Genomic DNA, 24,407 nt, shown 5'->3' with positions numbered 1-24,407 from the left:
CCCAGAAAGCTAATTTACCAATATACTATTTTACCAATCTGTAGCAATCTTTTGTAAAGTCATCTAACTTTATGTACACAAGACAAAAAAAAAATTTGCAAGGCCAAAGTTAAGTAGGAATAAAAAGATATTAAATATTAAAACTAAGGAATACTTCTAAGACATCTCTACTCTATGATTTCAAGGATTGGGAATGGAGAATTGAAATGTCCTTTTAACAATAATTCCAATAGGGAAACATTAAAAGAATTTCGACAATTTTCTTTTTTTTTTCTGACCCTAATATTTATAGAACTCATTCTCCTTATCCCATGAAGAGGTAGCCTTTTTCTGAGGGATAGCATCTCAACCTAAAGATTTCTCTCATTTCCCTCCCAAGGAGCCTGTTTTGACATTACCAAGATTAGTTACCAAAGGCATAATTATGGTAGCAGTGGCTCCATCAACAAAACCACAGTTTTGTTTATTTTCCACTCCTAGAATTCATCATGAAGCTAAAACAAAAGTATGAACTGCATGGAAGACTACACTTAGTCTTACACTTGATCCTAACTCCATGAATACTGGTGTGCTATTAACCCTCATTTCCTGCAGCTCTCAGAAATCAGGCAACTCAACTCTCTTTGGTTTTCTTTTCTTAATTTTCCATTTCTCAGCACTTGGCCTTTTTTTTTTTTTTTTTTAAGAATTTTGAAGCCCCTATAAAGAGAAATCACAATTTTTTTCCTTGGTCCCCTCCTTTTTCTTGAGTGCTATGTGCCAGCCCAGCCCAGGAGCTGTCATGAAAACAATGCCAATATTTTTCCACTCATTCTTCCCCTCATATACAAAAACCTCTTTCCCCAATGAGAGATGTGGGCTGGCTCATCACAGATGAAATGAACTGCTTGTCACTATGTATATTTCCTATATAATTGGGATCTACAGCATATCTCAGAGTTTAGAAAGCTGAGGTTTGTGCCTGGTTTTGAATAAGGGAAAACTTGAAGATTGACAAGAATAGATCATAGAGAAGCCGATTTTCACTTGATATTGTCTGTTCTTCAGTAACCATATCTAGCTTTGTCTGTCATGTAAATAGTTCCCAGCAAACTGTAATTCCCAGCTAAGCATTGATTGTCTAGTCTCTATCAAGTTAGCACAGAGGAAATGGTCCTTAGTTGGATCTTGATGGAAGGGTAAATTTTCAACTGGGATAGATGTATTATTATGTGTACAGCAGATTTTAGATGAGCATGACAGTTATAGGCTACAGGCTTCTTCCTCCTTTTCCCACTTCCCTAGGAATACCTTCAGGCTTCCCTGGCTTCTCCCTGGTCCCAAATTGGAAGCCTTCCATGAGGTATAATCTGGGCCAGATATTTGTGTCCAGTTCCTCTCTCTCTAATATCTGTAGACTCTTGGCTATCTCTATACAGATATGGATCGGCACAGGGAACTTACCACAGTTTCCTCTTGGATTTCATGATCATACTTTTTTCATCTCTGCTAGAATAATTGTGAAGAAATTGGATTGTTCTGCTCCCACTAAGTTCATCACCTTGAAAAGAATCCCTGATGTGAGAGAATTAATAAAGTAGTGAATCAAATAGGCTTTGGATAGGCTTTGGATAGTTTGTCACCCAGAGTACTTGAGAGGTATTGCTCTGACCTTATAACACATTATTCTTTCCTTGTCAATCAGACTGCTACAGGCAGAATAGCAAAAACTTTCAAAAATTGAAAGACTGAAAAAATAAATCATAAAATGTAAAGTATTTTCAGTCTAAAACAACTGACTTGGGAAATAAATCAGGAAGAGATGAACTAAGACTCATCAAACTACCAGAAAACCTTGACCATTAAAAAAAATAAAAGCCTTGATACCATAATTCAACAAATCAAGAATAAAAATTGCTCAGGCTAATTAGGACCAGAGGGAAAAGTATAAATAAATATTGTTATTGTTTGTCCTTTGTTCTCAAAGAGTATCATGATAATAACCTCCTAAAAGAAATCTCAAAATGAAAACTCTCAGGAACATGATAGCTAAAATACAGAACTTTCATATTGAATAAAATAATGTGGCAAGCAAAGAGTCAAAATATCAAGAAGTCATATTTAAGATAATATAAGACTTAGCAACTATAACTAGGAGAAGAGAAGTTGAAATATGATACTCCAGAAGGAAAAGATAAAAGTTTACAATCAGAAATAGCTTAGCCAGGGTATATAAGTGTTTAATCGATGCTTCTTGATTTGATTTGAAGAATAATTTACTCAGCATAATCCTAAAGGAGGGAAAAAAAATGGACCTTAAATAAAAGAGGGCTTCATCATTTCTGATGAAAGAGACCAGACCAGGTATTAGAGGATATTTTGAAATGTAAACACAGGAGTAAAGAGGAACATAAGCCCCCTCCCCAAAAAAAAGAGCAATTGAAAAGGATTATATTAAGAGTTTATATTCTAATAGGATGAAAAGAAACAAGTATCATGTCAGAACTCTTTGCATTCAAGATACAGAAAGGGAATAAATAAGATCGAAGGACTGGGAGCAGTTCTGATATATTTTATATGTGCCTCAGAGAGGAGACACACAAAAAAGCATCTTCAAGGAGCATGATATCTGGCAGCAGAGAACTGACTAGGAGCACAAGAGACTAATCTTAGATATTATTGGTTACAAAGAAGATTACATAAATATAAAGAAGTTTGAGAGTTTCTGTGTAATTAACATTTTACTAATTATGGATAACATTTTACTAATTATGGATAATTAATAAAAGGATCATTTGACTGTCTCTCTCAAACTAAAGAATCCTAATGGAATCCATTCAATGCTTACATGTTCTTGGAAGAATGGGTGGTCTTGAGGTTAACAAGTGATGAGAAAATGAACATTATAATGAGAGGTAGCTTTATTCTTATGACATCTCTGGGCGTGACTCTAATTACTCAGTCTTGGTCATTGCCCATACTAATTGCATTTATAGTAATCCAGACAAAATGGGAAATCCACTTCCACACAGACCTGACAGGGCCAGAATCTACCAATTCACTTAAATTAGAATTTCTTTATCTTTTGATCAGATCTAAGTTTTCCCAGTTGAATAGGTTGTACCCAAAATTTCAATTTATTTTTAGACCTACACTGCAAAGGCTGTTTGGATAGCCTAGAGGGATTGATTTCTGATTGAGGATATAGAAGGGGTGGGGTTATTAATATAAGAGAGAAATAATCATTTTGCTAAATAGGAATTTCAGGTCACATAGATCTGTAATTATGATTTGCCTTAGCATGTGTGTTCCTCACATATGTGCTTCATTGACAATGTTTTCTAAGTTTGTGCCCCCTTTTCCATAGACCTTATGTATACATTGTGGATAGGTATATCCCAGGTTTCTGGGGGAAATGAGTTATAGCTATTATTTTTATTATGTCATTTAAGTAGATTTCTTTGATAGGACCTGATTGTGTCTCCGGGCTAATTGTCAATGGGAAGCACTTTGGTGGAAGTTCTTGAACTACTTTTGTATTAAAAGTAACAAAGTTACTTCTCAGTCTTGAGAAAGTAGCTGCCTGATTATGATGAATATATTATATACTTTCAAAGTTCCATATACAATCTTTTCTTGCTCTTCTCTGTATATAAGAAATGTTCACATTTGTTGTTGTTCATCAAGTTAGGAATAGCAAAAATAAATTAAAAATTCTTGAGTTGCAATGTAAGTTTGAGGCATAGAACAGATGGGGTGCTATAAAGAAAAGAATATGTAGGCACTGAGCACAACGAGCACCTAGTCACCACACACAAAAAAGAGAAATGTTGTATATTCTAATAGGGAGAGGGAAAAAAACTTATTGTTGACATGGGAGTTGTCCTTTAATCAGTTAACTACATACAGTCAGAACACTAACTTAAAACAAAATCAGAATTCTGTTTTAGACAAAATCAGATTTTGACAAAATACTTAATCAGCATATGCTAGACTGACTTGCCAAGAAAGAGATGACAGCTAGAGACAACATCCATTTAGAATTAAACTCATTTATAAAATCTTATGAAGAATTGGCCAATGTATTACTTTGTTTTGCTTACTATGCTAATGATTACAAGATGGATCTTCTTTAATAGAAAAAAGGAGGTAAGAATAGCCCAAGAATGGGAAATGACAAGAAAATTAATAAAATATTTTTTAAAACATACGGAAGAAAATAGGCCCACATAGATGAGACAGTTACTCAGCCCAATGTTGGTAGAAGAATGGAAAAAGCAGTTGTTAACAACTTCTTTCTCCACTATGAGAGTCTATGACCAAGTAGTCCAAGGAAGTAAAATTGAGATGCTAAATTAAGGTCATTGAACAAATTGGGAAATAAATGCTGTAGGAAGGAATGTTCAAAATGGGATCAATAAAGGAGTCAAAAGATACAGAAACATGTGAGAACTTTATCAAGATTTTGGTACTACAATTACATTTGGTATTACAATACATTTACAGTTGGTAACTAGGAGAATCTAATCTCTAAACAGAGATTCTCTTAGACAGTATCATCTTCTGAGACTAAAGCTAAGTAGCATAAAACATAGAACATTAACTTGTTAAAACAAAATCAGAATTGTTTTTGTTTTATATAGCTTACATTTATATAGCACTTTATGATATGTATTATTTTCTACAAAATCATTATTTTATTCAGTTGTCACAAATAAGGCCTGAGGGAAATGGTATGAGGACTCATCTCTATTTTGGGGATAAGAATACTGAGGCTCTGGAAGATTTTTTAAAAATTAAATGTGTGCTCAATATCACACATAGAAAATAGGAGACTATTAGTTTGAAATCCACAAGTATCCTCAATTATTGATTCCAACAGAAGGTGAAATATGAGATGTTACCTAAGATCTTAATAAAGAAGTAAGGTTACTGCCAAATTCCATCAATCTAAATGTAAAATAAATGTATAAGAATCTGTCATTTTAAAAATTATAAAATGCAAAGATAAAGAAACCCAAGGGATAAGGAAAGTCATATGAGTAAAAATTATTTTGCATTGTTTCAAGTATGCTCAACTTGGTGACTTCCTTTGGGTTTTCTTGGCAAAGATAATGGAGTGGTTTGCCATCTCCTTCTTGAGCTCATTTTACAAATGAGGAAATTGAGGTACAATTGAATGCTTTGCCCATGTCACAGAGCTAGTAAGGGTCTCAGGCCAGATTTGAATTCATGGGAATGAGTCTTCTTCCTGATTTCAGACCTGGCACTGTATCCACTGTACCCCTTACAAATGTTTATTTCTCTTTTTGTAGCAATATGGGGACAGGAAGATTCCTGTCCAAGGCGCAGGAATATTATTTCACTAGAAATATGTGCAACTGATAATGCAACAGGGACAATTATTTAGGCTATAGTGCCATAGTCAAGACAAAACAAACCTTAAGACCACCCAACTTCCCTTGTAATTCCATGTTCACAAAACTCTAATTTCCAAGTACTTTAGTACCAAGATGACGACATAGTGAACATTAGCATTCTGACCCCTTGAAAAACATATTCCCTTATTAAAACCAAATAAACGAAGACAAGTGGTTTACAAATCAGCCTTTTGTATGCTTGATTTACATGGATCAGTTTTCCAAAGTCTGTGAATATCTGGATGAATCAATAAAACAGCATTTCCAAAGCTAAAAACCAGAAAGATCTTCAATCTGTGTTGACACAGACATCCTGTTGAGTCTTAATTTAAGAAGTCAGTTAACATGTTCTCTATAATCTTAAACAAAATTCTAGCTATCAAGATTCTTTTGATATTTTTTGTTGTTGTTGCTTAATGATTTCAGTTCTGTCTGACTTTTTAAGAACATATATGGGATTTTCTCAGCAAAAATACTGGAATGGTTTGTTATTTCCTTTTCCAGCTCATCTTACAGATGAATGAACTGACGCAAATGTAGTTAAGTAATTCGTCCATGGCTAAGAATCTGGGGCCAAATGTGAAGTCAGGAAGAATCTAACTCCAGGCCCAGAACTCTATCCATTGCACCACCTAGCTTCTCATTGGTACATTATGGATTAAATCTTTAGAAATCCTTTTCTGACTACCTTGTGCTGTTCCTTTTGTATGAAGTTACCACTGGCCTATGGCATTTGACTGAGAATTCTTTGCATGGAAATGGCTTTTTTCCTAGGCAATCCTAAATCATGTAGCGAAGTTTACACCATTTACAAACCAAACCAGTTTAGGCACTTACTTTAAATATTAATTTTATATAGGTTTATGAATATTTTTGTTCTTGAAGTTACTCTAAAAGTTGTTTATAATCACCAATGTTTGCTTGCATAAATAGGTTTAGGAGCTTTTCTCCCTGAGACAAAACTTGGAAGGATAGTGAATACATACTGGCTGTTTCACCTTTTTGGAATGTACTTCCTCCTTCTCTCTGCCTTAGAGCCCTTTCTTTTTCTTGAAGATGCAATTTAAATATCATCTTCTACATGAAGTCTATCCAGATCTCCACCTCCTTTTGATCCCTTCAACTGCTAGGGTACCCTTCTAAATTCTCCTGCATTTAACTATTGTGTATCTATTTCTCTATATCCACTAAGCATTTATACTGTACATATAACAAATATATATACATCTATTATCTTCCCTAATAATATATAAATTCTTTATGTGTAGGGATTGTTTTCTTCTTTGCCTTAGTAAATGGGACTTGATAAATATTGATTGAATTATTGGATGATGGTATGCAAAAGGATCCTAATAGACTTTTAAAAACACTGGGTTGAACATAAGAAGATGAAATTTATTTTATTTAATTTATTTAATATATTTTTAATCTTAATTTAAAAAGAAAGCAAGAATTTCCATAACAAAGTAGACTAGAAAAAAAAAAGAATTGTGCATGAAACTGCAAATCTATTATGTATAGCTTGCTTTTCTTTTTAAATATATAAAAGTTGTCATGTAATTTTCCCCACCCCAACCCCATTTTAGAGGTAGTTAACTTTAGACACAAATGTGCATTTATATATAAAACTTTCTCATAGTGGAGAAAGAAGTCGTTAACAACTGCTTTTTCCATTCTTCTACCAACATTGGGATGAGTAACTGTCTTATCTATGTGGGCCTATTTTCTTCCGTATACTTTTTTAAATATTTCATTAATTTTCTTGTCATTTCCCACTGTTGGGCTATTCTTAACCTTCTACTAAAGAAGATACACATTTGAAATCATTAGTATAGTAAGCAAAACAAATCCTCCCCACCCCATCCTAGAAGTAGTTAACTTTAAACACAAATGTGCATTTATATACTATTCATACTTCTAGTTACTAGTTCTTTCTCTGAGTGCAGATAGCATCTTCCTTCACAGGTCCTTAGTAGTTAATTTTGATATTTATAATAGTTAAATTAACTTAAGCACTCAAAATTATTCCTGAAACAAGATTGCAAGAAGATAAAATTTAAGAGAGATAAATGTTGTCTTAAAATTGGATTCAAAAAATCAATTTGCAAGTACAAAATGAAAGGATGAAAGGGGTGCGAGTACAAGATGAAAAAAGATCTGGAGGCCTTAGTGTCCTGTAAGCTTAATAGGAGTCAATAGTATGATATTGCAATCAAAAAAAGTTAATGTCATCTTGGTCTACATTGAGTTATAACTTTCAGGAATAAAGAGGGGAAAGTCCTGCTGTACTCTGACCTGGTCAGACCCTATCTGGGGTGCTGTATTTAGATCTGGTCACTGCATTTTGTGAAGGAGCTTGAAGAGCTATAGAAAACTGAGAGGAAGATAACTAGAATGGTAAATGTTCTTCAGTTTAAATCCTCTGAGGATTTATTTGAAAAAAATCTAGTATATTTAGCCCGAAAAGAAGATTCTGAGGGACAAGCTATCTCTCCAAGCATTTGAAGGGTTGGCATGTGGGAAAAGGAATTAGACTTTTTCTGCTTGGCTCCAGAAGTGAGAACAAAGAACAATGGGATAGTTGTTGCAAAGATGTACATTTAGATTGGATGCTAGGAAAATCTTCCTAACAATTAGTTTTCTCAAAAGTGCAATGGGCTATTTTGAAAGGCAGTGGGTTTTCCTTCATTGGAAGTGTTCAAACAAAGGCTAGATGACCACTTGTCCGACAGGCAATAGAAGGGGCCCATTTTAGATATATGGGTTGGATTAGATGGTCACCAAAGTATCCTACCCACTCTCAAATATAATGATTCTGTGCTCGTAAGTCCTATTGAAGGCAGACATAGATTTTTTAATAGTCTCTTAGAATTATGAGATAAGCAAAAAACAGGAGCTCACAGAGTGTTTGATAAGAATATCTCCGATTCCTAAAGCATTAATAATAAATGTTTTTGACTAGAATGGCAGAATTTCAGATCTGGAAGAAATCTTAAAAATTATCCATCCCAGCTCCACTTAACAGATAGAAAACAGAATCTATATGGCAAAAAGAAGATAAATGACTTATTCAAGATCAGCAGAATTGAGATTCAATGTATTATTTAGTTCTATAGTTTTAAACTTACTGATTATTGAATGGAAAAGAGAAGGATAAGATTTCAACAGAATGAAAAAGCTGCTTGCTAGTAGCAGACCTTGCATTTAGCAATTCTGAAGCTCTACACAATACCAAAACAAGAAGATTTGAACAATTAATTCCAAAAAAATCCATTAATTCAAGTGGAAGAAGAGTGGAATCTATTATACTAGTTGAATTCATTTAGACAAATCAGTGAATTTTTTCATTTTTCTACTGATTTGTTTTGGTGGTATACAAATACAGACTGAGTGTCTCACTTCCTACAACAGATCACATGTAATTAACAATTCTTTCACCAAAATGTCAAAAAATTACAATTCTTAAATGTGAGTTATTGTTATTTTTTAATACTCTATGGTTTTTAAAGCACTTTCCTTATAATCACTCTTGGTACAAAGACATTTTATAGAAAAGAAAATGGAGAATCAGAGAAATTAAGCAACTTGCAATTAGTCTTTAGAACTAAGACTTGAATCAAGGTGTTAATTCTAAATTCTAATAGAATTCCATAGAATTTGGAATTAAATTCTGTGTTTTCCTAAGGCTATGCCATATGGACAAATGCACACACACAAACACATACACACACATAAACACACAATGTTAGCAGCCAAGCCTTCAGGGGGAAAAAAAAATGACCTTCCACATGAACCTGAGCTGAAAAATACAACCAAAAAAAGATGAAGTCTGGAAAGGATAAACTAGGGGCAGTGGGTGGTGGCAAGTCATAAAATCAGTCATTTTCATCTTATGGTTTCCTGGAGTGTGAGAGCCAAAAAAACAAACCCATTCTACAAGATTCATTCAGCACTATCACTCTTCACTCTCACCTAAAATTTTGGTTTGTGTGGAAGTGTGTTCCTCTTGATTATTTCCCAAATATAATGGAAATAGCTCCAAAGTATGAAACACTGTTTTCAGGGAATGATATCTATATTGGAGATGGACTCTTCTGTAACTCACTTTTTATAATTTGGAGGAATAGGACTGAGATGCAATCACCCTTTCTTCTTCATTCTCCTATAACAGGACTATTTCCACAAAGAAACTCAACATGAAATAGAATGGAATATTGTGCATGAGCATGTGAGTGAGAGAGAGAGAAAGAAGGAGGGAGGTGAGGGAGGGATATCTTGTAGATTGTTCTCTACTGTAGGATTTATTCATGATGAAAAATGCTAGCTACCTCCAGAGAAAGAACTGATAGGAATAATCTTAATGCAGACTGAAGCATCCTTTTTTTCACCATTTTTATTAATTTATGTTTTGGTTTTTTTTTCTTCCACAAAATTTTACATGATTGCACATATATAACCTCTATCAGATTACTTACTATCTTGAGGGAAGGGGGAAAAAATGGAGAGAGAATTTGGAATGCAACATTTAAAAAACAAAAAAAAAGTTGAATGAAAATTGTTTTTGCTTGTAATTGGTAGAAGAAAATGTCTGGTTTTTTTTTTTTTCCCCTGAGGCAATTTGGGTTAAGTGACTTGCTCAAGATTGCATAGCTAGGAAATGTTAAGTGTCTGAGACCACATTTGAACTCAGGTCCTCCTGACTTCAGGTCTGGTGCTCTATCCACCACGCCTCCTAGCTGCCCTGAAAATGTTTTTCAAAAACTTTATAAAGAACAAACCTCCCTCCTTCAAATAAAAGGAGTAACAAAAGTCCCTCTCTCCAAAGAGGTACCTCTTTTCTTTCTCTTGAAAAAGGGGAAAGAAATAAGTTCTTGAACATCAGAAATCCCTTCTAAGAAGTATTATGAACAAACTTTATTTGTCAGTCATGCCATCCTAGTCTTACTAATCATATAGAAGCAACCTTAAAACATCCCATGGTCCAACAGGACAAATGAGAAACACTTAACTTTTAACTCTTCTGATTTTTATCCATTTCCTTCTCTCCCTCCCTCTTCCTCTTTCCTTTTAGGGCTAGTGAATGAAGTCTTCACACATTAAGCAGAAGCAAGAATAGTGTTGGTTTGTTTTCAGTTTTCCAGAACCTGAAGCAGAAGCAGAGAGGCTAGGGAAAGAGTAAGAAGTATGGAGTGCTGAGGTATGATAAAAAAATGTATGTGAATCATGGGGATGGGACTGGCTTGGATAGGCTCTCACTAACTAGGACAATTAAGGTGGCACTCAGAGAGAGAAAGAGACAGAGACAAAGAGAGGAGAGACAGAGACAGAAGGACAGAGAGAGAGAGAGAGAGAGAGGAAAGAGAGACAGAGACAGAAAGACAGAGAGAGAGACAGAGAGAGAGGGAAAGACAGAAAGAGATAGAGAGAAGGGGGGAAGTGAGTGTGTGGGTAGGTGTGTATAAGGCCCTCTAGACTTCTGCCATGAACCCAGTGTCCAGATGCGTGAGAGCTCATCTTAGAAGTAAGTAGACTCATGTATGCATTCATTAGGAATCTGGAGCTGTTAGTTTACTGGAGCAGGGAACTATACATTTGGATGTATGAATGAAAAAGCACTTATGAAGAGTAAAACACCCCATGGCAACTTTTAATTTTAAAATAAAAGCCTGAAGCGCTGAGAGATTATCTTTAAGACCAAGGCACTGGGCACTATTCATTACACCACGCTGTCTCTTTCACTTATGTGTGCATATATGCATATTGGATTAATCTATTTGATAAAAATTGCATGTAACCATAAACAAGCAATGGTACAGTTGACAGAGTCCTAGGCCTGGAGCCAGAAAGACTCATCTTGCCAAGTACAAATCTGGCCTCAGATACTTTAACCTTGGGCAAGCCATTTAATTCTATCTGCATCAGTTTTCTCATCTGTAAAATGGGAGGGGAAAAAAAAAAGGCAAGCCAATCCAATCTCTTTGTCAAGAAAATCTCAAATGGGCTTATGAAGAGTTGGGCACAAATTAATCTACTGAACAACAGTAACATAAACAATTGATACAAACAAGGACATTCAAGACAGATATACTGTACGATCAATAGGTTAATATTACATCAGATCCCATTACAAGGTCCAATTAAGGCTGAGAAGATGAACTGTATTCTCAACTATTTGTTTTCAAAGTCAATTTAAATGAGAATACGGTTACCACTAAAATAAATTTTAATATAGATGAATGAAAAGTAAAAGATTTCAGCATTGTTTCCCCCAGAAAACCGAGGTTGTATCTGAAAAATAACTCATTAAAATAGAGAAAATATAAGATTGTAAGCTCCCTGAAAGGCAGGATGATTTCTCAATTAAATTTTGTATTCTTCATAGACCTTATTTACTTGCATACAACAGGTGCCTAATAAATGCCTATGGAATTGAAATATTAGACCACTGAGTAGGGAAAACTTTGAGCTAAGAGTTGATAGAACTCCAGTTCTGGCAGATTCATTGATTCACTGGTCCAGCCAAAGCTATGGAAAGGAGGATGCCTTACTTTATAGAGAAAGTCTCTACTGGCTTTTTAGAAGAGAACATTTCCTTTTTCTTTTAGAGGATGTGTCAGTGGTTCTTCCTTCCTCCTAATCTCTCCCCCTCCTCCCTTCTCTCTCAGATTACTTCTTGATCCAAAGAATGTGTGTGTGGGGGTGTGAAATAAGGCCAACTAATATAAGGGAAATTTGTAAATACTCTTGTCTTCTGAAAGCCTGTCTTCCACAAAATGAACACACCAAAGTAAGAATTGAGTCTCCATCTAGAGAGAAAAATAGGGTTTTCTCTTTGAATGAGCCATAGCTCATTAGAAGCCTTTCCTGGCCAGTGGTGGGATCTGGTGAGATAGTATTTGCTGACAGATGCCAAAGGTTTGGAGTGACACGAACCCGGGATAAACTGACCCAGGTTTTGGAAGTTATGCTGAATAGACACCAAGTGACTGAACCTTACCTACACCAAGGTTTCAACGTGATGGGTTAAGGAGACAAGCTGTTTGTTCTCTCCAAATCTTTTCATGGAAGCTTTTCAGATCTGATCTGCAAAGAAATGAGTTCAAGGCAGTAATTAAGAGGAAACACCAAAGTTATCAGACTTGGATTTCTAAACACTAATTTCTCTTAAAGAGACTTATCCTATTCCCTCACTATCCCACCTTTCAGTCCACTCAATGTCAACCAGTGCCTAAAGTTGAGATGATCCCTTTTTCTAACACTGAAATAAAGGGATGGGAAGCAGAATAAGTATAAAGGAAAGAACAGTAGCTTTGGAATCAGATAAACTGTGTCCAAATATTGCCTCTGATGCTTACTCCAAAGCAATCTCAGACAATTTCTCCCTTATTCTTTCATTTATGAAAAAGAGGGGTTTGGACTAGGTGCTACTGAGATTCCTGTTAGATGTAGATCAGATATTCTTAGCCATTTTTAGGTCATGGATCACTTTGACTGTCTGAAGCAAGTATGGATTCCTTTTCACCATGTTTTTAAACTTAATTAAATAATAGGTTTTTTAAAAAACCCACTATTTTATTTGGAATGTTTCAAGTATATTATCATGCCCAGAGAAATGGCTGTCTTACAAAAGGCCTGTAAAGCTCAAATAATAGTATTACAAAGGGAGGGAAAAATTAGTCAATTTTTTTTAAATTCATGGACCTTAGATTAAGAACCTCTGTTAGATTCCTGGATTGTAGCTTAATGCCAAATTACCAAAAGTGGGAAGAGTAGACAATATATATCTTCTCTATAAATCCTTCAAGGAAAAGGTGATTCTCATCAGAAATTTCACAGGTTTCCAAATATGATGCAAACTCTTTTCCTACTGAGCCACCGGGATTCATTTTCCACAGTGAGTTAACATATTCTCATTTTGTAAAACTGTCTGTCCTCTTCTACATGGGTGGAGAAGTCTTTGTAGCTTTTGTTTGTTTTTTTTCCTAGGGGAATTACTAAAGTACATTTCTCTAAAAAGCAAAAAAGCTGTTTTCTGGAAGTGCTCTTTCCAGAGGAAGAGCAGGGAAAGGCCAAAACATGTTAAGGGAAAGGAATTTTAAAAATTCTACAGGAAACCATACATAGCCTATGGGGACCCATGAGGGAAGACCACACAAACATCAACGTCATAACTCCCTCCTCCCCCAACTAAGTAACTACAAATATGAACCTCACAAAGCAATACCGTCTTTTAAAATTAAATTAAGGAGATGATGTCCTACTTATTCTGTTCTGAATTTATTTTCCCCCTTGCTTATATATATATATATATATAACAGGACTATGCCAAGACAATATAATACTTCTGACCTTGGAGGTGGATTTCCTGACCATGGACCAAAAGTGTATTACACCTATTAAAAACAAATAATGATGTGCATAATCTTTTAAATACTGAGTGTTTAGCCTTAAAAAAATATAAAACCCATCTGTGCTAGGACTATGCTGTGTCTATGGAGTTTTTAACACTGAATAGACTATCATATATTTTTTAAAGTACATTTACTACTTTTTGATTACCTTGGATTATTGAATTATACGTGTTCCTTTTCTCCTCCCCCCCAAAGTTCAGATCCCTCTTGACCAGCCCCCTTTGTATGCAAGTCCTTTCTATTTTTAGTACCACCACTTACAAGAGAAAGGGACCATTTTCAATCCATCAATTCCCTTACTGGAAAAAGGATGCAGAAATCCATTATCAAAAGCACTCTTCAAACAGTTAAGGTATAGTGGGAAGCACTGAAGTCCAAGGGGTGCTAATCTCAGCTCTACTGACTAGCTAGGTGAAAATGGACAAAATACTTATTTTCCCCGTTTTCCCTATAGTAAAATGAAAAGTTGGATCAGAATTTTAAGTTCTTTTTCAGGCCTAGGGTGGGTGATAAATTGTGGGTTTTTTTCCTTTCATCAAGACAGAATGAGTTGGCTACATTTACAAATCACATTCCACATTCAATACACATTTCTTTTACTGAGGATTTTCAGTGAGTCTTTGGAAATGATCTCTTAACATTCACATCCGATAATGAGCCAAATTTCTGCTTGAAGTTCTTTCCATTCTATGGCATAGAGGTGAACTTGGGTCTTTGAAGACATGAAAATAAATTCAGGCAGGAACTACCAAGCCGGAAAGGTTTTGCATATGGAACCCAGGGCAGACTAAATGTCCTATTCAAGGACTAAATCTAATTAAATCTATAGAGTAAGCACTTAGCTACAAGTTGATGACTACTTCTAGTCACAGCAACTCATGAAAAGACATGTACTAAGGGGATGCAACTGGCACTGGTAGGAATATTCAGTTTGGAAATCACAGCTCTTTAAAAAATACTGAAATGCTGGATAGGGAAGAGCACTTGTTTTATCTAGGCTACTAATAACTTTCTTCAAAGTAACCATTAACTGGCCTACTGGGGACAGTGGGGATAAAACAGCAAAATGACTTATGGGACCGAGTTTGGAGCTCGATATTGATGACTTGTCATACACTAAGTTGTCTCCATGAATAATTTATTCAAAAATCTTCACAGTACTGTAAATCATTCTTATATTCACCAAAAGATACAGCCCCACAACAACTTATTAACACACTCTGGATATTTATATAGGCAAAGCAAATAAAACATTTCTAATATTTGCAAAGTTCATCTCACAGTTCACCTTTGGTAAATTCAGTGCCAAATCTTAAGACATTTTGTTACAAAGCTATATCACCTTTATTTTTCTCTTTGCTCTCATTGGGACAATTTCAAAGGAGCACCATACCCCTCATCCCATTACCCCCCTCCCCCCCAAAAAAACCCTTAATCACTTCCAAAACCACAAACCTTGCTTTTATTGTAATAGCTCATTGGTCTTTTTGGCTTTGGAATGTCTATTTGATTTTAAATCAGTGACGGAGGAAAACAACAGAAAACCCCAAACAAGAAACTACCCACTGAGTTAGTTTTAAAAGCATTTAATGACATAGCATATATTTAACAGATAGGGTAAAACTGAGAGGTACAGGTCAAACATCTGAATGCCAGGCCCAAGACCATTCTGGTCTGAGGCAGGCCCAGTCTCAAAGTTCATTCCTATTAAATGTCATTTTGATTGTGCAGTAAGATGAAATTTTGTCATTACAATAGTTACAGTGACAGAGAAATGCACACTATGTATCAAATAGCAAGGTAATGTAGCAAAATTATAACACAGTGCCGCAGCTCACAAGCAAGTAACCAGTTTGGTAACATGACTTTGTCCAGTAAATGCTTCAGTTTCACTTTTACACTTATCAATGATTTAAAGGGTTTATTATACATCTAATTTTTATTATACTTTGTACTAGAATTATCTCAAACATACAATATAATGTATTTCAGCAAAAAAAAAAAATTGAAATTACAGATTATTTAAAACAGTTATCATCAGTTTGCTATTCCTTCTTGTACACCAACATCCTTCTTGTACACACTGGATGCAGAAAAGCCACATGTAAGTGTTAGTAAGTGATGCCAGGATACAGGTGGTTTGGTCTGCAAAGTTAATGTAGAGTTGTACTCTTGTTACAGCTGATATAATAATACACACTATCTGTTTCATAAAGGTTAGAGCCATCATAGGGGAGTTTCTAATAGTCAAGACTCAAGATAGCCACCATTAAGTAAATGGAAGTGAATGCGTCAGAAAATCGGTACGTCTGTCTCTGGTGTGCACAATAAATTCTGTTTTGAAAGCACCGCTGCCTTGCATACCAATAGCACTGGGGGGGGTTATTTCCAAGACAGCCTCACAAAATTGAGGAACAGTTTAAATATTAAGATCTAATCTATATTAACTTTATTTAAAAAAAAAACATGGTCTTTCCTCTCATAAAAGAAAGCTGCCCAATGTGCCTCATTACTTTTATAACCTGAAAGGAATTTTGTTTTGTTTTTTCAGAAATTCTCTATAAATAAAAAAAAAAAATTCAATCACATTAAGGAACATTAGGCACAGAGAGCAATGTATTGGTTCTGAGCTTGCATGCTGGAATTTCACTGAAAAGGTAAGAGAAATATAGGATGTAGGGAGTTCATTTCTTTTTTCCAAAAAGGCTAAACCGTTTCTCTTTATCTTTCTCTTTGTCTTTCTCACGCTTGCCAGGACTAGATTCGCTGGTGATTGTAACACTGGCCGGCAAGGTCTGGGCTCGGCTGGAGGCTGGAGTGCTCTGGGTGCTGGCGGAGATTTCACCTTTGTCAGAGGAGATGGCGGAAGTGATGGCCTGAATCCACGAATTCATTTCCTCCTGGACAAAGAGGATGTTACAAGAGTCAGAAGAAGGGACTTGGTGACATGGGATATTTCTAATCCTACACTTTAAAAAATGGATTCTACCATTAAGGGCTTTTAGAGTTCTTTTTTCTCTAAGGGCAATGGAGGAGGAGAAGAGTGATAGGTATTTAAACTTGGTAATCCAGGTGTAGATTAAACTCCATTTAAAGGGGCCAAACACCAGTCAAGTGGAGGTCAGAAAAAAAATCCTGAATGTGTGGGCCCTTGTTAGAAAACTTTTGCATTTTGGCCCTCTGCCTTTCCTTAAAAAAAAAAAAAAATTAAAGAGGGAAGAGAAGGGAAAGTCCAAGTATTTGCATGTTTATTTCTGCTGCTCTAACAAGAAAGAAAAAAAAAAAGAGAGAGAGAGAGAGAGAGAGAAAGAGAGAGAGAAAGAGAGAGAGGGGGAGGGAGAGAGGGAGAGGGAAAGGAAGAAGGAGGAAGGGAGAGAAAGGGAGAGAGAGCAAGGAGAGACAGAAGATGGGAGGGAGGAGAGATGAGAGAAAAAGAGAGCAAGGGAAACAGAGAAAGACAGAAAGGGAGAAAGAAAGGGAAAGAGAGAGGGAGAGAAAGAGAAAGAGAGAGAGAGAGAGGGAGGGAGGGAGAAAGAAAAAAGAGAAATCTCTTTTATATTGTTTTCTCGTAAATTAGCTCTTGCAAGGCTCTCTGTTGAAGACAGGCTCCATTTCATTTAGCTTCTCCTAGAAGAACAAGAAGCTAAAATAATTTAATACTGGGCATGAAGTAATAAAGTCAAAAGAAATCTGTTTCCCATCTCTTATTTGGATTGTGACTAGTCATTTCAGAATGGCTTACAACCAACTGTTTTCTCACAAATGCTTCTTTTGAGTTAATAAATCATAGAAACTTACATCATCTTTGGCTTGGAAGAGATACTCATTGCCATCATTTAGTCTAAAATTTAAAGAAAAAGAATGTTAGGAGTTAAATTTTAAAAATTGTAATATATATAATCCATATGTAAAAATATATACTGGCTCTGTAAAGGAGTCCAACTGGTGATATCAACCCATGCGGGAAGGGACTGAAATCTCACAAGGATTTGCTCCATATACTGTATTCCAGAGTACTCAGAGTCCTTCTTGGACATCTTACACGTCACGGAGTTTAGCTATGGGAATCTCTAGCCATTTTTAAAAGTCTGTCATAGGCTATTTTTTTGTACCATAAAAATATATTTGGATGCTCATCTGAAGACTGAGGTAAAAAATTTATTTTTTAAAAAACAAGTCTATTTTCCTACTGGGAAGGTAGGTGGTACAATGGAGAAAGTACCAGGTCTGGAGTCAGCAAGACTCACCTTCCTAAGTTCAAATCCGACCAGACAATTACTAGTTGGGTGACCCTGGGCAAGTCACTTAACCCTGTTTGCCTCAGTTTCCTCAGTAGTAAAATGAGCTGGAGAAGGAAATGCCAAATCATTCCTGTATCTTTGCCAAAAAAAAAAAAAAAAACCTCAAATGGAATTATGTAAAGTCCGTCATAACTGGAAAATGACTGAATAATAAGAATCTTTAAAACTCACTGACAATCAATCAAACTTAGGAGACTTCATTCAATCCTTTTCCTCAGCAAACAAACTGTAGCACATCATCCAGACCACTGAATCATCTACACATTAATAGCTAGATCCTTTTTTTCCCTTGAAAATCTTAGAATGAAATTCTAGTGAAATCATCTGAGAGCCCAACTTTTTATCTCAAATTCCAGAACAATGACAATCAGATTCTATTTAGAAAAGGCATTTTCAAATTTGAATGACTAATCAAACAAAACATGTATTTTTTAAGTACTGATTTTGTGTTAAATATCAGCCAACAAATATCTTTAAAATTTTTATATCTCTAGCCCCTAGCACAGTGCTTTGCTTGTGGTCTAACTGGAGAGCTCTAATTGTTATATAGTTTTCATTTGTATTAAAACTAACACCCCACAGAGCCTAATTCTCAAAAAATATGCCAAATAATATAGGCTATGCTATCCCACTCAAAGGCTTTGTGGGGCAGGGGAGAGGAGGAGAGATTTCATATCTTTCTTGGCATCTTATTTTAGATCTTAGTAAAAAAGTGAACTGAAGAATGAGCTTCCTCTCTGGTCAAGAAGTCCTATTTTTTTTTTCCATTGTGACAACCCTTCAAATTGCAAAGCTATTGGAAAGTTATGTCCATGAATAGGTTTTTTTGAGGGGTGGGGAAGGAAAGGAAGGACCAGATATTTTTCTCAAATGACCAATTTCTGTCCCTTTTAGGACTAGTTATTTCAGTGGTCCAGGGGACCTGAATAAAGGTATTCCTTTTATCCATACATATTTATCTGCAACTCTTCCTACAATTTATGGTCTTAAGAGAGTTGCCTGTGGCATTTAGATAGAGAGGAGGGGCATGGTAAAGGATCTGAGATTTAATCTGTGTGGGAATTCTTTGGTGTGAAAATTCCCTGCAATTTATTCATAATTTACAGTGTCAGAGTTTCTTGGGAGCGCTGAAATGTTCCATTATTTGTCCAGGGTCAGGACAGTCTGTGTCAGATACAGAAATCAAATTCAGAATTTCCTAATTCATTGTGCCATAACAGCTATTAGGAACTGATAAAGGGTATGATATAGACCAGCCAAGAATAACCCAATTGGATTCCACCAAAGGCTTCTTTTAAGCCTTAAAAGACTTTGGGGTCACTTTATTCTTTTAGAGCAGGCACTGAAGCTAGGTCTCTTGAGGGAATGGGGAGAATGATGGGAGATTCTGCTGGGAAGGGAGTTGCTTTAAGGGAATGTACTGTCTACCCTGTGACTGCTCCAAGAGTCAAATGCCCATACTTTCCCCTTCCAATTCTATTTATTATTATTATTATTTTAAGCTGCATGTCCAATTCATTGATTTGGTCTTTTTATGTGATGCAAGTATTTAGAGATATAAATTTTGCCCTAAGGACTGTAACTTTTCCTTCCAAAGGAACCACAGTCCATTCCAAGTTTCCAAAGATGGAACGTTCATTTCTCCGTATCAATAGGGATTCATAATCACATTGATCTTTCCTTTAAATGTACCACACCCATGTAGAGTCCATAACTTCTTGTTATTATTGTTATATTTTTTTAAAAACTCCCAAAATTACAGAAAAAAACAATAGTACTTCTCAGGCTCTGCCCTTGAATTAAAATTTTTTTCATCTTTATCTCAGCAAATAGATTTTCTATCATTCAGCTGCTATTAGAAAGCAAAACTTTTGAACTGTGACCCACTGTGAAAAGAAAAATGCTTGGTTCTGTGCAAACAGTGAGAGATGAAATCGAAGGTTCCAGAAGTAGCTGGAGATAAAAGTTACAAGAGCCAATTTTGGGAAAGAAAAATATAGCACGACAGGTGCCAAAAACCATTTCCTGTTTATCACTCTCTAACTGTGATGAGTCATTTGAATTAGAGAAGAAAGCTGGAAATGTCTTTAGCAAACATCTAGTTTAACATCCCATTGCAAGCAGAAAAGCACTATAATATCCCTGACAGAAGGATCACTTAGTTTATGCTTGAATACCTTTATTGATGGGGAACTCACTGTCCACCAAGACAGCCTTCTCCATTTCTGGACTATCCTAATTTCTCAAGGTGAACCAAAATCTGCCTTTTTTTCTGATTTACATCTATGATTCTAGTTGAGCTATAACATACAAGCCCAATTAGTTTTCAAGTGACATCTTTCAAATATATCTGAAGACAACTCTTACATCCCCCACTATCATCTTTTTTTTTAATACTAAACAGTCTTAGCTGCTTCATTCCTTAGCTCTTTGTCAATATCCCCTTTAAAATCAAGTTTCCATCCCCCAACAGGTTCTTGTTCTTAATATAACTTAAAAATGAGTTAGCTCTTTAGATGCTCTTCATTTTACACAAACTAACATGAGCAGTTAACCTTTTTTTTTTTTTTTTTTTTTAAAGGCCCTAAAGGTAAGGCCATAGCATTTATTTTTTATTAAATTTTATATTGTTCAGGGCATTGAACACTGTGAATGTATATTAGATATTTGTTGAATTAGTTCTGGCCGATTCTTCTAGCCTGTTGTTGAGCTCTCCTTTTTAGTTTTCTATTCATCTGCAAGTTTTGTAAGTAATTTTAAGTCACCTTGGTTAATGATTTAATAAAAAATTAACAAAATATGACTATGGATAAAAGACTGGGTTGCCATGAGAGATAATCCTTTTCCCTTCCAGGATGTTATTATTCTGATTAAGTCAACATCATTGGGTGTTTTTTCTCCTTTTGTTCTGTTTGGTCTTTTACAACATGACTAATGTGGGAAATGTTTTATATCACTGGGCACATAAAACCTATATCATCAATTTGCTTGTTATCTTGGGGAAAGAGGGGTGAAAAATTTGGAACTAAATTTTCAAAAAATGAATGCTGAAACAATTTTTTAAATGTAATTGGAAAAATAACTATTAAAAAACACATCCCTCAACATCACTGAATATAATTTAACAAATTATTAACCCAGAAATGCAGAAAAATCACTGGGCTTAAATTTCACCATCATATCTACAAGGTTATACCATGAGAGATTTTGCTAACAGTCAAGCTAAAACTTATACATACTATACCTATCACTCCTTTGATATGTCAATCTAATAACCTCCTCAAAAAACAATATGAAGTTAGCCTGACATGACTTGATTCTAAGTGAATTAAAAATAGCTTTACCTTCTTAAAGTTTACAAATCACTTGCTGCCATTTAAATAATTTTTCCTTCATAACTAAATGGGACATTAGAAGCCATTTTGTCTAACTCACTCCTTTAATAACTGCAAAGACTGAGGCTGAGAAATGTTAAGTGATCTGCCTCTTGAAAATGACACAGTGAGTCAGTGACAGCTGGGACTTGAACCTAGGTTTCCTGATTCCTGGGCCAGGATACTGGTAAACTATGAAAATGGTTTTGAAAGAATGTGAAATATGAATATTCCACATTAGGTTTTTGAATAATGTAGGGTCTCAGTTTATAAAACAATTTGAACTCTAACCACTCTAATTCAAAAGAAATATTGGGAAACCTAAAAATGAAGCCAAAATCAGATAAGCCTAATAACAATGTATAGTTTTTCACTTTACAGAAAATGGGAAAAAAAAAAAAAATCCACAGGAGAAGTGGAGTCATTTATAGCTGCTATCTTAAAGGAACTAATTCCAAAGCCCAAAACAAAACCCCTAGTTCTGTGGAAGCATCAGAACACTTTGTGTCTCACTCACCTTAGTTTGAACACATGTTTTTTCTTCTTGTAGTCAACTGCTACTTCACAGGATGCTTCTTTCAAACTCACAGGAATTTCACTGTGGTAGGGAATACCAGAACTTGCAGCCTTTGAGTCTTTGTAGAAGCCCATCTCTTGATTATTAATCACACAGTAGACATTATGCCATGACCTAAAGAATCACAGAGAGCAGTAGCAATTTATTAGTAAAGAATATAAAACACGACACCAAGTAAAAATGGCCTTCACAGAAACACAATTAATAATTTAGCTAGCTATCCAAGAAAGCCCAGGAGCATAGATGTGCTATTTTAACACACTGGGAAAATCCTCATCCCACAACCGAACTACAACACAACTTCTAGAATGGGAATCTAAATTCTCTACCATTGTTATGGAGAAAAAAAAAAATGTCAAAGGCTAAGGAAACCTCACCCCAATACAGTTTTGTCCTGTGAATAAACAATCCTTTTACCCCTCCCCCCCAATACTTGACATGCTTTGTTGGGTCCTGTAATTGTGGGGAAGAAGTAACAAGTCAGTTGGCTAAGCCAGGAAACCTTTAAAAATTTGAAACCAAATGATTACCTCTACTTATTTCACAAAAGGGGCTTGGCATTATGGTAAATAACCATAACATTTGATGGAAATGACAAAATTCTTAAAGAAATAATTTTTTAAGGTATTAGTTTTATCCTATATATATATATATATATATATATATATATATATATTTTTTTTTTACAAAAAACAGATCACTGTAATCTTTACAGTAGCCAAAATAAATCTCTTTTAAGAAAAAAAAAATGGCTCAGTACTATTTTCCTCTGGTAACTGGAAAAAACACAACTGAATAAAGGATAGTTTATCTACCCATATAAGGCCTAAGGTAATTGAGTTGGATAGTGGGATACTACTGAAGGAGTTTTCCAATCGGAGCACCATCTTTTTCAGTGTTAGATAAGGAGACAACCAGATATTCTACTCGGAAATCATTAGTTCCCAGTAGAGGCCTCTGTGACTCTGTCCTTACCTGCTTGAAGCTTTCTTATTGTGAGCCTCCCATTCATGCTTCCGATTCAAGAAGCCTTCCATCTGAGCTGACGGGGTCTCCTGGGTTTTGGCTGGCAAAGTGGCCGCTGTTTGTGCCTGAATGGAAGTCTTGGCTTTGCGATCTGAAGTGGGGGAGGGGATAGGGCTGGATTCTTTTGAGCTCGTTCTCTGCTCTGTAGCTCCATTGACCATTTCCCTCGTTTCCACAGTTTCTGCCATCTAGAGATAGTGGAAAGACCATTCAGCTAACCCTGAACCAAGCTGGGGAGGACTTAAACGCTAACTGACTTTGTACAATGTGGCTGTGTATAAACTTCTTGGACAGACTGAGATAGTACAGTAAAACCCTTTCACATCCCACAAAGCCAACTAAACACCAAAGACATTAGAAGGTACAGAACAGATTAATACCCACCCATTTTATAGGGAAATGGAAGAAGCTAAATATCAGTATGAGTTTTACTGCACTGTGCTCTTCTGATTAATCCATTTTCTCTAATATAACCCAATTCAATAACTCCATTTCTATTACTGGTTACTCGAAACAAAGGACAACAGGAACAGTCACGCTTATTATATATGAGAGATCGAGGATGTTATACAGCAGCCACCTTACAACCAGGGACACCAGCAGAGAGTTTTAAGTTTAAGTGGAAGGCATTCACAAACATGTCAGCGTACAAGCCTATCAGAAATACACAGAAGCATTCCCCCCAAGGAAGAAAAGAGAAGACCTACAGTTTCTAAAATTGCTCCTCGGCCCACCTCCCTCCCTCTTTGCCCATCCCACCACACATCATCAAAACATGCAGAAATTAGGATGACACCATGCAATTCATGTACACCATCTCAGTTAGGTTTTGGATCTTAAAGCTTGGGGGGAAGAGAGGGAAGAATAAGGCAAGTCAAACATCCATTGAAGCACGTCTGCCAGCACTGTATATTAAGTGGGCTGTATTTGTTGTTAAAGGTACTGGAAAAAGCCAACCACAGTCACTCAACACCACACAGCTATTTACCCCCAAACAAAGACAGAACCATGGCCTTCCCCATCACTTGCTTTGTTGATCGCGTTGCCTTGCTGCACTGAGATCGAGATAGCCTAGAGAGCAGCTCAGTTTCCAGCGGCTCTGACTCATCACGCTGGAGACGTCTTCAGGAGCCGTTCATCCACAAGCTCAATTAAATTGTAACCCTGACGGCTTTCAGCTTTGGAAATGCAGTATGGTCTTGGTTCATTATCATTCTCAGCCTGTATACCATTAACTGTGGACCATTAACCGTAGCAGCTCCCTGGCTTGTATAACCAGGGTGTGGGATTAGCAAGTTACTAAAGCTGGGTGTTGCTAA

At 35.8% G+C, this 24,407-nt stretch overlaps 1 protein-coding gene across 5 annotated transcripts in view; it reads right to left on the bottom strand.

The window, feature by feature from the left end:
- Positions 1-15,309: 15,309 nt before the first annotated feature.
- SPTBN1 (spectrin beta, non-erythrocytic 1) overlaps positions 15,310-24,407 on the bottom strand; it is a 265,536-nt gene continuing 256,438 nt past the window's right edge. For 3 of the 5 annotated variants that reach the window (XM_031950476.1, XM_023494963.2, XM_031950475.1), the window contains exons 33-36: positions 23,038-23,276; positions 22,003-22,176; positions 17,609-17,651; positions 16,495-16,710 (exon numbers count right to left, since the gene is read on the bottom strand). In XM_031950476.1, the coding sequence (XP_031806336.1) occupies positions 16,495-16,710; positions 17,609-17,651; positions 22,003-22,176; positions 23,038-23,276 (672 nt within the window). Of the gene's footprint in view, positions 16,711-17,608; positions 17,652-22,002; positions 22,177-23,037; positions 23,277-24,407 lie in introns of all 5 variants that reach the window. The other 2 variants (XM_023494962.2, XM_012540218.3) reach the window with 1 other exon arrangement.

The sequence above is a fragment of the Sarcophilus harrisii genome, chromosome 2 (genome assembly GCF_902635505.1).
Source record: "Sarcophilus harrisii chromosome 2, mSarHar1.11, whole genome shotgun sequence".
Lineage (NCBI taxonomy): Eukaryota > Metazoa > Chordata > Mammalia > Dasyuromorphia > Dasyuridae > Sarcophilus > Sarcophilus harrisii.
Note: the sequence above shows the minus strand (reverse complement) of the source record. Positions and strands in the feature narration are given on the sequence as shown.